At 47.1% G+C, this 16,021-nt stretch overlaps 1 protein-coding gene across 2 annotated transcripts in view; it reads right to left on the reverse strand.

The window, feature by feature from the left end:
• The window catches only part of PCCA (propionyl-CoA carboxylase subunit alpha), a 2,021,650-nt gene that overhangs the window by 1,842,610 nt on the left and 163,019 nt on the right, over window positions 1-16,021 (reverse strand). For both annotated transcript variants that reach the window (XM_069205070.1, XM_069205071.1), the window contains exon 3: window positions 12,737-12,784. In XM_069205070.1, the coding sequence (XP_069061171.1) occupies window positions 12,737-12,784 (48 nt within the window). The remainder of the gene's footprint in view (window positions 1-12,736; window positions 12,785-16,021) is intronic.

The following is a 16,021-nucleotide window of genomic DNA, read 5'->3' on the forward strand; positions in this document are numbered from 1 at the left end:
ACACTGGCACCTGTGTCCCTGTAGGCCTGAACCTCAACACCATTTATTAGGGGTAGTTGCTTGTACTTATCCATGTTAAGGGGACAAGCAACCAAGGTGGCCAAATCAATGGCACCCTCAGAGACTAACATAGCCTCTGTGGTCTCCCTAACAAGACCAACCCCAACTAAATTACCAAAAGTGAGCCCAGCTACTCCCTTGGATTGGCTATTAGTAGGTTTGCTCCCACCACCACTGCTATTACTAGGGGCACTAGGTGTAGCAGCAGGGGTTGTAGTGGTAGGAGGCTTGGTGCTTTTCTTTGGACAACTGGGATCAGTTGTCCAATGGCCTTTTATTTTACATAAATAGCACCATGGTTTCTTTTCTTTATTTTGATTTGATGAGGATTTGGGCCCACCACTCCCACCAGAGTGTTTTTGTTGGCCTGATGAAGACTCATTTTTAGATTTGTCCCCACCCTTGTCAGAAGACATACCATCCTTCTTCTTGCCATCCTTGTCACCCCCTGTATGACCTTTTCTGTTCACCCTTGTTCTGACCCATTTGTCTGCCTTCTTTCCCAATTCTTGGGGAGAGGTCAGATCAGAGTCTACCAGGTACTGGTGTAACAAATCAGACACACAATTATTAAGAATATGCTCTCTCAGGATTAAGTTATACAGGCTTTCATAGTCAGAAACCTTACTGCCATGTAACCACCCCTCCAAGGTCTTCACTGAATGGTCAACAAAGTCTACCCAGTCTTGTGAAGACTCCTTTTTGGTTTCTCTGAACTTGATCCTGTACTCATCAGTGGTTAAGCCATAACCATCAAGGAGTGCATTCTTAAGAACTTTAAAATCATTGGCATCACTTTCCTTAACAGTAAGGAGCCTATCCCTACCCTTTCCACTGAAAGATAGCCATAGGATAGCAGCCCACTGCCTTTGAGGGACCCCCTGTACATTACAGGCCCTCTCAAGTGCAGCAAACCACTTGTTAATGTCATCCCCCTCCTTGTAAGGGGGAACTATCTTATGCAGATTCCTAGAATCATGCTCTTTTACAGGATTACTATCTGTAATACTGCTGCTGCCACCATGGGGTCCAAACCCCAACCTCTGTCTTTCTTTTTCTAAGTCAAATGCTTGTCTATCTAAATCCAGCTGTTGCTTCTTGAGCTTCAGCCTGGATTCTTCCACTCTCAATCTATTGAGTTCCCTTTCTAACACTGTCTTCAGGGAGGGTGGGTTGGGCATGCCTTGACACAGACAAATGGTGTGAATGAACAGAGGGAGACCTGTCCCTAACAGATGGCACTCTAACAACCTGGCCTACAGAAGTAACACTCCTACTGTGATGAGAACTCACATTAGTACCAGCCATGCTAGGTGGCCTGCTAAGGGGCAGGTTGGGAAGGTCCCCTTCTAACCCTTTCCCTGGGTGTGCCCCAGAATCAGAGTGGGAACCATCAGCTAATTTCTCACCAGAAGTGCCAACTAAGGTCTTATCTTGTTCAATGAGCATACTAACTAACAGTTCTCTTGAGGGATTCTTCCCTACCCCTAAACCGCTTTCAACGCAGAGACTCCTTGCTCCTTTCCAGCTAAGGTGGTCATAAGCAAGTTTAGTCAGATCAACAGTTTGACCTGTACCAGACATTATAGAAAAGGTTTAAGGGACAGAAAAAGAAAGAAAAAGTTTTCAGAACTTTTTAAAGGACAGAAAAAAAAACTTTTAAAACTTTAAGAACTTTTTGAAAGTTTTAGAAGTACTTTTCAGCACTTAGCAAAGGAGTAAGAGAAGAAAAGAAAAACTTTTTGGTTAGGTGTACATACACTGAACTTGTTTTGTGTATTTTTCTCTTATGAAAAGTACAAAATGACAAAGTGGTAAGTAGTTGAAAGTACTTATCCCACCGCTGCACAACCAATGTAGGAGGCTGGCCTGGCTTGTAGTGGGTACCAAGAGGTACTTACACCTTGCACCAGGTCCAGGTATCCCTTATTAGTGTAGAGGGGTGTCTAGCAGCTTAGGCTGATAGAAAAGGTAGCTTAGCAGAGCATCTTAGGCTGAACTAGGAGACGAGTGAAGCTCCTACAGTACCACTAGTGTCATATGCACAATATCATAAGAAAACACAATACACAGATATACTAAAAATAAAGGTACTTTATTTTTATGACAATATGCCAAAAGTATCTCAGTGAGTACCCTCAATATGAGGATAGCAAATATACACAAGATATATGTACACAATACCAAAATATGCAGTAATAGCAATAGAAAACAGTGCAAACAATGTATAGTCACAATAGAATGCAATGGGAACACATAGGTACAGGGGCAACACAAACCATATACTCTAGAAGTGGAATGCGAACCACAAATGGACCCCAAACCTATGTGACCTTGTAGAGGGTCGCTGGGACTGTAAGAAAACAGTGAGGGTTAGAAAAATAGCCCACCCCAAGACCCTGAAAAGTGGGTGAAAAGTGCACCTAAGTTCCCCAGAGAGCACAGAAGTCGTGATAGGGGAATTCTGCAAGGAAAACCAACACCAGCAATGCAACAACAATGGATTTCCAGACAAGAGTACCTGTGGAACAAGGGGACCAAGTCCAAAAGTCACGATCAAGTCGGGAGTGGGCAGATGCCCAGGAAATGGCAGCTGTGGGTGCCAAGAAGCTGCCACCGGATTGTAGAAACTGAGGAGTCTGCAAGAACGACAAGGGCTAGAAACTTCCCCTTTGGAGGATGGATGTCCCACGTCGTGTAGAAGCTTGCAGAGGTGTTTCCGTGCAGAAAGACCGCATACAAACCTTGCTAGCTGCAAGGGTCGTGGTTAGGGTTTTTGGATGCTGCTGTGGCCCAGGAGGGACCAGGATGTCGCCAATTGCGTGAGGAGACAGAGGGGGCGTCCAGCAAGACAAAGAGCCCACTCAGAAGCAAGCAGCACCCGCAGAAGTGCCAGAACAGGCACTACGAAGTGGAGTGAACCGGAGCTCACCCGAAGTCACAAAGGAAGGTCCCACGACGCCGGAGGACAACCCAGGAGGTTGTGTACTGCAGGTTAGAGTGCCGGGGACCCAGGCATGGCTGTGCACAAAGGAAATCCTGGAAGAGTGCACAGGAGCCGGAGCAGTCTTTTGGTGCCTGCGGTTGCAGGGGGAAGATTCCGTCGACCTACGGGAGATTTCTTCGGAGCTTCTAGTGCAGAGAGGAGGCAGACTACCCCCACTGCATGCACCACCAGGAAAACAGTCGAGAAGGCGGCCGGATCAGCGTTACAAGGTCGCAGTAGTCGTCTTTGCTACTTTGTTGCAGTTTTGCAGGCTTCCAGAGCAGTCAGCGGTCGATTCCTTGGCAGAAGGTGAAGAGCGAGATGCAGAGGAACTCTGATGAGCTCTTGCATTCGTTATCTAAAGAATTCCCCAAAGCAGAGACCCTAAATAGCCAGAAAAGGAGGTTTGGCTACTTAGGAGAGAGGATAGGCTAGCAACACCTGGAGGAGCCTTTCAGAAGGAGTCTCTGACGTCACCTGCTGGCACTGGCCACTCAGAGCAGTCCAGTGTGCCAGCAGCACCTCTGTTTCCAAGATGGCAGAGGTCTGGAGCACACTGGAGGAGCTCTGGGCACCTCCCAGGGGAGGTGCAGGTCAGGGGAGTGGTCACTCCCCTTTCCTTTGTCCAGTTTCGCACCAGAGCAGGGCTGGGGGATCCCTGAACCGGTGTAGACTGGCTTATGCGGAGATGGGCACCATCTGTGCCCATCAAAGCATTTCCAGAGGCTGGGGGAGGCTACTCCTCCCCAGCCCGACACCTTTTTCCAAAGGGAGAGGGTGTAACACCCTCTCTCTGAGGAAGTCCTTTGTTCTGCCTTCCTGCGCCAAGCCTGGCTGGACCCCAGGAGGGCAGAAACCTGTCTGAGGGGTTGGCAGCAGCAGCAGCTGCAGTGAAACCCCGGGAAAGGTAGTTTGGCAGTACCCGGGTCTGTGCTAGAGACTCCGGGGATCATGGAATTGTCTCCCCAATGCCAGAATGGCATTGGGGTGACAATTCCATGATCTTAGACATGTCACATGGCCATGTTCGGAGTTACCATTGTGACGCTATACATATGTCGTGACATATGTATAGTGCACGCGTGTAATGGTGTCCCCGCACTCACAAAGTCCGGGGAATTTGCCCTGAACAATGTGGGAGCACCTTGGCTAGTGCCAGGGTGCCCACACACTAAGTAACTTAGCACCCAACCTTTACCAGGTAAAGGTTAGACATATAGGTGACTTATAAATTACTTAAGTGCAGTGGTAAATGGCTGTGAAATAACATGGACGTTATTTCACTCAGGCTGCAAGGGCAGGCCTGTGTAAGAATTGTCAGAGCTCCCTATGGGTGGCAAAAGAAATGCTGTAGCTCATAGGGATCTCCTGGAACTCCAATACCCTGGGTACCTCAGTACCATATACTAGGGAATTATAAGGGTGTTCCAGTATGCCAATGTAAATTGGTGAAATTGGTCACTAGCCTGTTAGTGACAATTTGGAAAGAAAATGAGAGAGCATAACCACTGAGGTTCTGGATAGCAGAGCCTCAGTGAGACAGTTAGTCATAACACAGGTAACACATACAGGGCACACTTGGCTGGCAGGGTCCCAGTGACACATACAACTAAAACAACATATATACAGTGAAATATGGGGGTAACTTGCTAGGCAAGATGGTACTTTCCTACACCAAGTCCCCTCTGAACCAGAACACAAGCAATCCCTGAACAATTTTGACCTTCTTGGGTATCATCAGTAAGGTACAGCTTAGTTTTGTTGGAACAGTTAGTATGGGTCACTCCTTTGGGTCTATATGTCACACATAGGGCGTCACACTGACACATACAAAAAATGTCTGGTTGAATTTTTATTTTAGCACCTCATGATAAAAAAAACCATACACTCTACAAAGGCAAAATCAAGTAGAATTTTAAGGCTTGGTCATATCTATCAGTACATCACCACCACATGAACAAGGGTCTACAAAAGTAGAGCACAGTAACCATTACACTCATGTCTGCCCAACAGAGACAAATGAAAACAAGCAAGTACAGTTAGTACATTGAGAGATACCATAATACGCATCGCCCTCCACCCCCACCCCCACCGACCCCACCTCCTTGTCCGCGGATGCTTAAACCTCCACATGCTTGCACCTCCATCAAGGAACTGCATGGCAACACCAGACCTCTCAAGTAATTGCCTCACATACAGTCAAGCCCAGTCCCTTCAAATAGCCTCTTTGGGCCTACTCTGCACAGGTTGCAACACTGCAAAGCAATTGGCTACAATAAGCAGTGTCAAGTATTCAGGCCATGATGGTAGGAGGAGGCCCCTTTAACCAGGCAACTTTAAGTTTCATCGAACAAGTTACTTACCTTCAGTAATGCCTTTTCTGGTAGAGACTATATCTAGCTGCAGATTCCTTACCTTTGAATTCTCCCTGGCATCAGACTGGATGCAGAAGATTTTTCATGAGAAGGACCCATGCACTCTGGTAAGTGGCACTGATTGGCTCCGCATCAGTCAGCTTTGTTTACACGGGAAATGCTGTTGCGGTTCCTATATAGGCACCACCCAGGAGCACCAAAGTAAGTTTCTTTTTATGACATTCCACGCTAGAAGTTATGAAGAACACCGACTACTGGTGTGTCAAAAATAGGGCCCTGAAAGCGAAGTCCCTGCCTCAAGAAGTCAGTTCGAAGAGGAGGGAGGATGGGTGGGTCAGTAATGAATCTGCAGTCTGACATAGTCTATTAGGTAAGGCGTTACTAAAGGTAGGTAACTTGTTCATCTGGTACAGATTTCTAGCTACACATTCCTTACCTTTGAATAGATAACCAAGCAACACCAACCCCATAAGTGGGTCTGCAAACCAATTTCACACGAAAAAGACCTGCAGGACCGAACAAGCAAAGTGCACACCCCTACGGACCCGACTGTCCAGACAGTAGTGCATAGTAAATATGTTCAGCGATGCCCACACAGCTGGTTGACAGATGTCCAGGACAAAAACTCCACATACTAACGCAGTGGTCGCAGCTTTACCCCTAGTGGAATGAGCTCGCAAGCCGGGAGATTGATCAGGCAACCGCAAAAAAACAAACAAAGCAGATAAATAGCCCTCAAGAGTGCCCAAACCAAAGCCCTGCTGGGCAGGCGAGAGAGTGAACAGTAGAGCCTCAGAAAGAGGGGCAGAAGGTGGGTCAACAGACTTGTCTGTGCACCATGCCACAAATTTCTTCCAATGACAAGCAAATAAAGTTTTGGTGGAGGGACTACCTGGCTGCCAAGATGATGTTACAAGGCTTCAGGAGGAATGTCAAAAGCTATCAACTGCTGCCGCACAATCTCCACACAAGAAAGCAGACAGTGGACAGGTTTAGGTAAAGATCCCTCTCCTCCTGTGGCAACAGACAATCTTCCCAAAGGGGCAGTCTGATCAGAGGCTGGAAGGACATGCTCAGCAGCTTGGGATACCAGACACTCCATGCCTAGTCCGAAGCCACAAGGATTACTTGGGTCTGGTCGTTCTTGATCTTCTTTAAAACTCTGGGCAGGAGTGGTATGGGCAGAAAGGCATTCAGGAGGCCAGAATTAATCTCTAAACAAAAACAGTCTCTGAATACATGCCGTCTTGGAAACTCCAGCCTGTAAAACAGCTGGCATGGTGCTTTCTCAGCAGAAGTGAAACGATCTAATCAAGGCTCTCCCCACTGCTGAAAGAGACCTTGCGCCATTTTCGGATGGAGATACCATTCGTAATCCGCTAGGCTTTTTCAGCTGAGTTTGTCCGCTCTGGCATTCAGAGACTCCGCCAGATGTTGAACAACCAAGGATATGCCCTGCTGTTCAAGCCATGTCCAGAGGTGAAGAGCTTCTTGAGAAAGGGTCCACGACCCCACCCTGCCCTGCTTGTTGCAGGACCACATGGTGGTGGTAATGTCTGTCAACACCTGCACTATCTTTCCCTTGATAGAGGGAAGAAAGGCTTTCAATGGCAGTCAGATCACACAGAGCTCCAGCATCTTGATGTGGAGTCCCGCTTCTGCTGGAGACCAGAATCCTCCGATCGCCACCTCTTCCAGATGGCTACTTTATTCCATGAGTGCCGCTTCACTCACTACTGTCCGGTATGGGTAGGGAAGGGAGAGGGATCTGCCTGTGCAGTTTGTTAACTACCACTACAGGTCTTTCGCAGTTCCCTCCGAGATCTGGACCATGTAAGAGAGATTCCCCCGATGCTGCACCCACTGGAACTTAAGGTCCTACTACACAGCCTGCATATGCCATCTGGTATGTGTCACCAGCAGGATGCAGGAGGCCATGAGGCCCAGCAGCCTCATAGTCAGTCTCACCAAAATCCAGGATAGTGGCTGAATCATCGGTATCAGACTGAATAGCCTGGACTGACCACTCGGGTGGATAAACCGGAAACTGAACCACGTCCAGAACAGCTCCGCTAAAGGGAAGCGTCAGAGAGAGTCAGGTGTGACTTTGGCACATTTATAGTGAACCCCAGCGAAAGCAAGAGGTTCACCGGCATCTGGAGATGGGAGAGGACAACCTGGGGAGAGCCTGCCTTCAACAACCAGTCGCCAAGATACAGGAGGACAGATACTCTTGATCTCTGCAGGTGAGCTGCAACCGCTGCGCTCTCCCTGGTCAACACCCGAGGTGTGTTGGTGAGGCCAAAGAGGAGCACAGTAAAATGAAAGTGTTCATGGCCTACTGTGAACAGCAAATAATGTCTGTGGGCAGGCATGACGGGGATACGAATGTAAGCAGCCTGCAAGTCTAATACTACCATCCAGTCTCCTGGGTACAGGGCAGACAAGACCCAAGCCAACATTAGCATTCTGAACTTCTCCTTTTTGAGGAAGAGATTAAGGGCTCATAGGTCTAGGATAGGGTGAAAACACTTGTCCTTTTTAAAAGCAGCGAGAACAGCAACCACAGCCTACTCCTGGAACCGGATCCCTCTCCATGGTTCCCTTGGCCAAACGAGATGCAACTTCCTCGTGGAGAAGGGATAAACTATCCTCCGCTATCCAGACGCAAGATCGTGGCATGGCTGGAGAGGTAGGCTCCAAGGGGAGGGAGTAGCACCCCCAAATACATGGATTGCCAGTGAGGCAGGTGATGGTCAATCCTGCTGCCATCTGTATGTCCTTGGTGGTGGGGAGGCTGCTGCACAGGGAGGGCGGTGGTCTGACAGACCGCTGGCCACCTGACCCATGAGGTCAGTGAGTCCCGAGACCTCAGACACACAGAGGCAGAGCAGCATATGCAGCATGGTGGCTGGATGGGAACTGGCACGGTTGGAAGCCCCTTCCGTAGCCACAAAAGGAGGGAAAAGGAAGATTTTACAGGAGCTGCCGCAAGGCCCAGTACCTGGCCATATTAAGAGAATCCTTGAAACGCTTGAGAGCTGAATCTTTCTCGTCTCTGCAGAGACGGGTGCCATCGAAAGGCATGTCCATCAGGGAAGCTTGGACATCCTTGAAAAGGCAGACGTAGTCAGCCAGGCGTGAGGCCTTTCGCTGAAACAGCTCTGCATTGCGAGTCGGTCGTGTCCAGGCCGCAAAGGATCATCAACTTTGCTGTGTCTCTCCCGTCGCCAACAGCCTGAGAAAGTGCAGCCCAGGCCTCTTCTGGGATCTGTGGCAGCAATTCTGCAACCATACCCACAAAAGGCATGCTGTGTTCAGAGACCGCAATGCAAGGCTGGTAGAAGAAAACATCTTCCCAAATGATTACAGCCTCTTGGATCCCCTAGCCAGGGCAGCAGTAGGGAACGCAGCATGAGCAGTAGAAGCTTGTACCACCAAGCTCTCCTGGGTGGGTGTTGCTTCAGGAAACCTGGGTCCCCAGGTGCAGGGCGATGGCAGGGGAAAATCATCATATTCACAGAAGCCCCTGTGCTGGGTTTAGATAGGTACCCAAAAGGACGTCCATGAGAGCATCTTTGAAAGGGAGCAGGGGTTCGGAGGTGGACTGCAGCACGTCTGTTAAGAGATTAGTCTTGACGGCCACAAAGTGTAGTTGAAGGTGCAGGATCTCAGCCGCCCTCCTCAATACCATTGCATAAGAGGCTCCCTCCTCTGAAGCCACAGTAGGGTGAGAAAGTGTACCAGTATCTGGAAATGTGTCTAGTCCACTGGCTTCACCCAAATCATAAAAACGCCTGTCCATTTCTTCCTTGTTTGGCTGGTATTCTAAAGGGCCCATGGGCCCCTCCCATTCTTCCCAGAAGCCTAGCCCAGTAGAATAGTCTTCAGGATCCAAGGAGGCAAAGCTCCTGCCAGCAGCGGAGTCGATGTCGGGTGACACCCATCCAGCTCCCAGTCTGGGATGACAATGGGTATAGTGCAGCAGATGGGCGCCGGGCGCACCGGCAGCGTCTCCCGGGAAGGTCTAGTTAGGTCGACTGGCACTGGTCTAGATCCAGGACTTGATCCCAGAGAGGTCTTCAGAACCAAAGCCCCTGGTGCAGAACCCAGTGGGCACCCCCTTCAACCCCCAGGGCTGGAAGGCGCTCCAGCAGGGTCAGACTGCCCAAAAATTAGAGGCATGGCTCCATAAAGTTCTTTCAAATGGACAGGGGTCCCTCTGGCTCCCAGAAACCCGGGGAGGTGCAAAGTCGACCCAGACGCACGTTCCAAAGAACGAGACCTAGAATGACGAAGCTCCCTTGTCGGGTCAGCTGACAGACAAGAGGAAGTCAAAGAGCTTTTCTTGTGCCTCAACTTACCCAATTGCCCCAAGGACTCTGAGTTGGACAATGATGACTTCGGACTCCACAACCAGTCCCAGGACCTTCCTCTCGACCAAGACCTCAACTTGCAGAGTCGCATGCCAGGCTGCCATCAGCTTTAGGTACCGCTCCCTTGAAGACTTCGGATGCATGGCCCGGCACTCTGAGCACAAGTTCGGGTTGTGCTCGGTCTCAAAACACCACAAGCTAATGAGGTGCAGATCAGTCACGGACATTCCCCAATTACAGTATCCTGAGGGTTTGAAACCAGTCTTCCTAGACGACATCCTCGACACACTAGGAGTGATCTCAAAAAGAATTTGACAAAAAGTCGGAAAAGAACAGTAAAAAAGTGACTGAGTGGTAACTGTTCGGATCAGCGCTGGCTGGTCCTGAAAAAAACAGAAGTAACTTCTGCACATCTGGATGGGGCCTATATAGGAACCAAAACATGTTTTCCGGTGCAGACAACCGACGCAGAGCTGATCAATGCCACCTACCTGACCGCAGTGCCTATGCTCAGCAAAAATCTTCCGGATCCAGTCTGACATGTGGGGAATATTCAAAGGTAAGGAATTTGCAGCTATAAGTCTCTATCGCATATAAGTAACAATCTACTAACTGGTTTTAGGATATCCACCATTTAGCCCAACAGGGTGCAGATGGTGTCACAAATGTCCTCCAGTAGGTTGCTCACCTCATGCTATTTTATGGAAATAGTCAGGCAATGCCAGGCCAGGTTAAAAAACCGTGCTGGGCTAGCAGCACATGTGAGACAATCTGCACCAATCAACCCATCACATTTGAACATAACCGCCAGGGTGTAGGACAAGCGATTAAGATATTTAAAATATAGGTGGTAATATCTGTAGCTCGATTCTATCAGTTTTACTTTGGAACAATAATGCTGGTAACTTATCTGCTATAACATACCCAAAATCTGCTCCCCATAAACACTTAGCTGGTAAAATCAGAAACTCCACTGGTATCTGAACACAACTTCCAGAGGTTGGAAACCCATCTACTAGTGGATTTTGTGGGTTAATTAGGTATATTAGGTGGATTAACACGGGAGAAGCAAGAGGAAACGTCAGAAATGATTCCATTGCAATCTATTTAAGTCAAAATGATATGAATATATCTAAAGGGTTAGCTCTCACTCTAGTCTTGTAATCATTTAGTGGCAAGAATGGGTCACCATAAACATTTGCCCCAGTTGAGTGATTTCTCTCTTAAGAAGCAAGGACATCTCCCATGGTTCAAGCATGGGGCAGAATAAAGGATTTCAAGTCAAAGCCATTGGTGGAGATTGGAATATCTGCCCGCTAGCGCTCACCACGTCCGCCATGTGGACAGAGTGGTGTGCACTGTAGAGGATGGTCTAGAGAACCTGACTCAAACAGTCCGTAGTGCCACACCGAACCTGATCATGTCCAATCACTAAATGTAAGGGGTGAGTAGTAGGACTGTACCAGAATGACACAAAGTATGCCTGAGGAACCAGGTGGTAACACTGAAAATCTGGGACACCAAAACCTCCCCTCGTCATCGGTCTAGTTGGGATATGGATGGTATGCTTGAATTAATCTAAGCTACTGGTAATTATTTGGGTTGTATGCCAGTCCATTGTTTTCTGCCAACCATACTACCTCAGACAGGACTCAGCCATATGTAAATCAGTCTTGGTCCTGCTCCAACAGGAACAGTTCTACCTATACTGCCAGGACCCTCTGAACCATAACACAATCAATCTCAGACCAGTTTCGACCTACTTAGGTTTATCACTGAAGTACAGCCTGGTTCCAGTGGCAGAGTGAGGAAACAACGTCTGGGCATACCCATCACACTTAGGGTATCACATAGAGGAGTAAAAAAAAAAAAAGTGATTGATATAATTCTTGAATTGATCCTGGGCACTGGTAATTACTCGGGCAGCATCCCAGTCCACCGCAATTTTTGTCAACCATGCCACCTCATCCAGGAGTCAGCTTTGGTCTTAGGTTGCTTGTGTTCTGGTCCAGAGAGGACTTGGCATGGCACTTTGGGCTGGACTGTTCCCACTGGAGCAAGAGCAGGGTATATTTGCATACAGCTGGGGCGAATCTGAGGTGGCATGGTGGGCAAAAACTAAATGGGTTGGAATACAGCCCGAGAGACTGCCACTGATTAGATCAGGTTTGCCCATTCAGGCTGAATCGCTGCCACTACAATAAGACTACGGTTGATTTGCATATGTGTGGGTCTAATCTAAAGTGGAATGGTGGGCAAAAAAACGATGGCTTAGAACGCTAGTCCAAGCGATTGCTAGTGGTTAGTTTGCAAACATTGCTCTCATCAGTTTGTGTCCAAAGCTTCAGCAGTCCCTAGAATAAAGTCAAGAGAAATCAAAACGGGGCTTCATAGGGATAAGGACACAGCAAGTCAGTAACAACCGGCCAATCCTAGAAGTAGGTTTGTCCTGATCACACCAGAGTATTGTCATGAATTTAGTGTCCAAAGCAGTGCTGCTTCTCTCTTATTCCATCTATGGATAAGGTGCTCTTGCGGAACAAATCTTGTGTTTTCAGCCACAGAAACAAATCCAAACTTCAACAGAATCTTCAACGAGGCATCATTAAAACTTCAATCAATCCCCCAAAAATTAACGGCTCTGGCTTAGTCACACTGAGTCCCACTGTTGTGGAATTTATTTAAAAATATAATAAAATAAACATCTAATGCATCTATCCAATTGCGCTTAGGCTGGTCGGGAGCGCGGATTAAAAGACTGCAGCTTCATATGCACCTCCTATAAAGTCACTGTTGGGAGTCCCCAGTCTGCCCATTAGAAACAAGAACACCTCCGCCAATCTGTGGGCAGCTTCGGAGCTTAAATATCTGGATTCATATATCGAACTCTGCTGTGCTTCAAATACTTCCGTATTATTTAAAAATATAATGGTACTCACCCGGCAGGCAATTTCTCCTCGGTTGGCAATAAGAATTTTTTCAAAAGTCTGAAAGAATAAAAAGAACCCGTGATGCAGACTGCAAACATCTGTATTATCTTACTAAAAAAAAAAACCTTTCACTAGCTAATACATGGTTACAAATAAAGAATGGACTCTCAATCACAACCCTTTAGAGTAAATGCACCTTTACTACATTTGTGTAAATCAAATGATAATTGCCTCTTCTCACGATATGTAGGTTCCCACTGTCTATTTTGAAAATGTACAATAAATGGTTTGGACTACTAAGTATGTGTAAAGTTACAAGCTGGTAATAAAGCTAGATAGTATGTTGTACACCCACCACAATAAGAGTTTTTCGACTGAACAGCCACTGCAACTTAAATGCATTTACTTCAAGAAGGAAGAAAAAACGTATTGGAGCAGACATTGCACAAAGAATATTTTCTAGGTTGGGGGCTTTCCCTGGGCACTCCAGCAACCAAAGACCAGATACCAGTATCCTTGAGTCCTGGGATAACTGGCTGAGAAGGATGGCAATCCGAGGCTAAAGTGTTGAACGGTGGTTTACTGCAGGATTCGCAATTTAAAAAAAATGATTTTAAATACTGAACCGCCTGACAACCAGACACAACTACCAGGTATAGGCCGTAACATATTTCTTGTTACACAGGTTTATGTTGTTGAATTCTTGGTCTGGATTTGTAATGCCAACTTCAAAAGCACATAGCTTTTTTTTTTTTTTTTTTTTCAACAGTTAGCACTTCTAGAGAGAGATCAAGTCTAGGATGGCACTGATCCAACCAACTGTGCTGAAAAACACGTGAGGGGGCGTTTGTGAGTTTGAACTAAAACATGCTTCACTATCAGCTCTGCTTAATTCACATGTGCATGACTTATGCTAACAAGGCCTCAGTATGGCCTTGACGCCATGTTGTTCAAAATGGATGTGTATCATGCTGTTCATTCTGTGTTTATATTCCTCACCTGACATTACATACAGCAAAATATGAATTGTTTATTTCTGATTGACACTGTCCTCAAAGACCTCACTCGAAAAAGCCCTTTGCTACATTATTCAAGTTTATTCCTTCTTACACACTGCATTGCATTAATTCACAATGGATCTACATTGTTCAGGTTTTAGGCAGGCGAGGCTCCTCCGTATGGGCGGAGGAGCGTCACATACCCCACCCCCTCACCGCCAGCAGCAACCGCTGCAAATCCTTTTACATGGAAAGGATAATAAACTGCGTTTATTATCCTTTCCATGTAAAAATGGCAGGACATTGGGGGTGACAAGCTGAGGGGAGTGCACTGTGCACTCCCCTCAGAGCGCATGTTTGTTTGGTCAGCAGTTTTGGGCCAGCCAAACACACATGCGCACCGTTGCTGGGCTGGAGAGAGCCTGCACATGTTCCTAGTCTGCCTGGGAGCGCCCTGGGTGGCGTTCCCAGCCAATCCTGATGCTGCTCTGAGCAGCGTCATGATTGGCACAGGACAGGCTGAGAGCCTGTGCCTGCAGCAGCGACGGGAGAGGAGCAATGTGGGACCAAAGCAGTTAAGTGTTTTTTTTTTTTTAATTACTTAATTTTCTCCCGCACCCTCCGCGCCCCCCCTCCCTCCGCCCACCCAGCCATGTGGACCGCTTCGAGGTTAAAATCGTCTGGACCCACTCAATCCATCCAATGTAGAGCGTGCCACTGCCATGCACATTTTCTAGGGCCCTGCGTTAAAGATCCATTCCTCACCTGCCCCTACTCATCATCTTCCTGAAGTATATACTTGTTGCCACAGGCATCATGAACTTTGGGAACACAATATAAATTCTAGCAGATATGCCTAGACTTAAGAAAACTAAATTACAACAAAAATTCACAGACTTGGCAATTCTACAACATGAACGCCAACTGTACAAGTGACTAGTGTTCAAATTAATCCGTCCTGCCTGGGGTGGAGGGTAAAAATGAGGAAATGGGTGGAGCCTGAAATTAATGCAGTCAGGTTTATAAGCAGGAAAACAGGCAGTAATGGTGTGAAGTGGAAATGAGTACTTTTGCAGTTTTTCAAAGGGAGCATGCAGTCTCCATGCCTGAAATGTGGAATGGCGCCACAGTGAATGGTATGGGTTGGCTGGTACTTTAGGAAAATGTACCACACAGAGATGTAGTCGGTCATGTATATACTGAAGAGGTGAGCAAAAGAGCTTTTATTTCTATGCTGAGAGTCCTCCTTTAAAACGCAACATCAGTGTTAGCACTTATATCTCTCACAGCTTGTTCAGATCGTTTCTACTGATTTATAAACGACTGCTGAAAATCTGGCAGAACTCGGAGCATATTGACTACGGTGGATACCATATTTAAGATGAGTCGGATTTGAAGGATTATAGCTTATTTTGACCGCCTCCTTCTGACTGATCAGGTGATTGCTTGAAGGTTGGTCAATTGCTGAATTTTATACCACCCATTATTATCATCAGGAGGGATGCTCGATCTAAGAATCGTTGAATAGAACTTTTCCTTTTCATGATTTGCAGTTAAGAGCACACTGTTGTTTGTATCGTCTTCTGAACCTGTGTCTCTGCCCTTGTAACCCTTAGCCCTGTTTATGTTCGTCAATTAAGGTTTGAAGTGAAGCCTAGCACTCGACTTGATAGCGGGTGAGCTACTACACTTTACAGCACAGTTTTGGGGTGATTCAAAAGTCGCATTTATCACTCTTTTGAATTATAAACTACTGTAAATGTAAATGTAAAATGTAAATTAGCACTTGTATAGCGCACTACTTACCCGTTAGGGTCTCAAGGCGCTGTACTCATACCACTATGGAACCCCTCCTGGCTTTTTCCCTGTGAGGCGCCCACTCCTGAGCACCCCAGGGTGAAGCCAGGCATCCAAGCGCTGTTGGGGCCGTTGTGGAGATTAAGCAAGCTATTGCCCAGAGTTGCAGAGTGGGACCCATGAATTAGATTAGGCACCGAGGCGAGAATTATCTGGTCAAGGGGAATTGAGCCCAAGACCTGCCGAAGCGGGACTTGAACCCTGGTCTTGAGCCAGATCTCTGCTTCAGGGTCTGCCGCTCTAACCATTGAGCCACACTTCTCCACTGCAGTGCTGTTCTATGTAATAACTGTTGTCTATATTATATAACTTTATTTAGGTGCTGGTAACAGTGGACCTGCGTGAATTAACTATTTAACCATCTCTTTTCACTTTTTTGCACTTTCAGTTGTTATAGTGACTACTTTACTTGTCCTGATTAATGTCCAGAACCTCTTGA

The sequence above is a fragment of the Pleurodeles waltl genome, chromosome 8, assembly GCF_031143425.1.
Source record: "Pleurodeles waltl isolate 20211129_DDA chromosome 8, aPleWal1.hap1.20221129, whole genome shotgun sequence".
Classification (NCBI taxonomy): Eukaryota; Metazoa; Chordata; class Amphibia; order Caudata; family Salamandridae; genus Pleurodeles; species Pleurodeles waltl.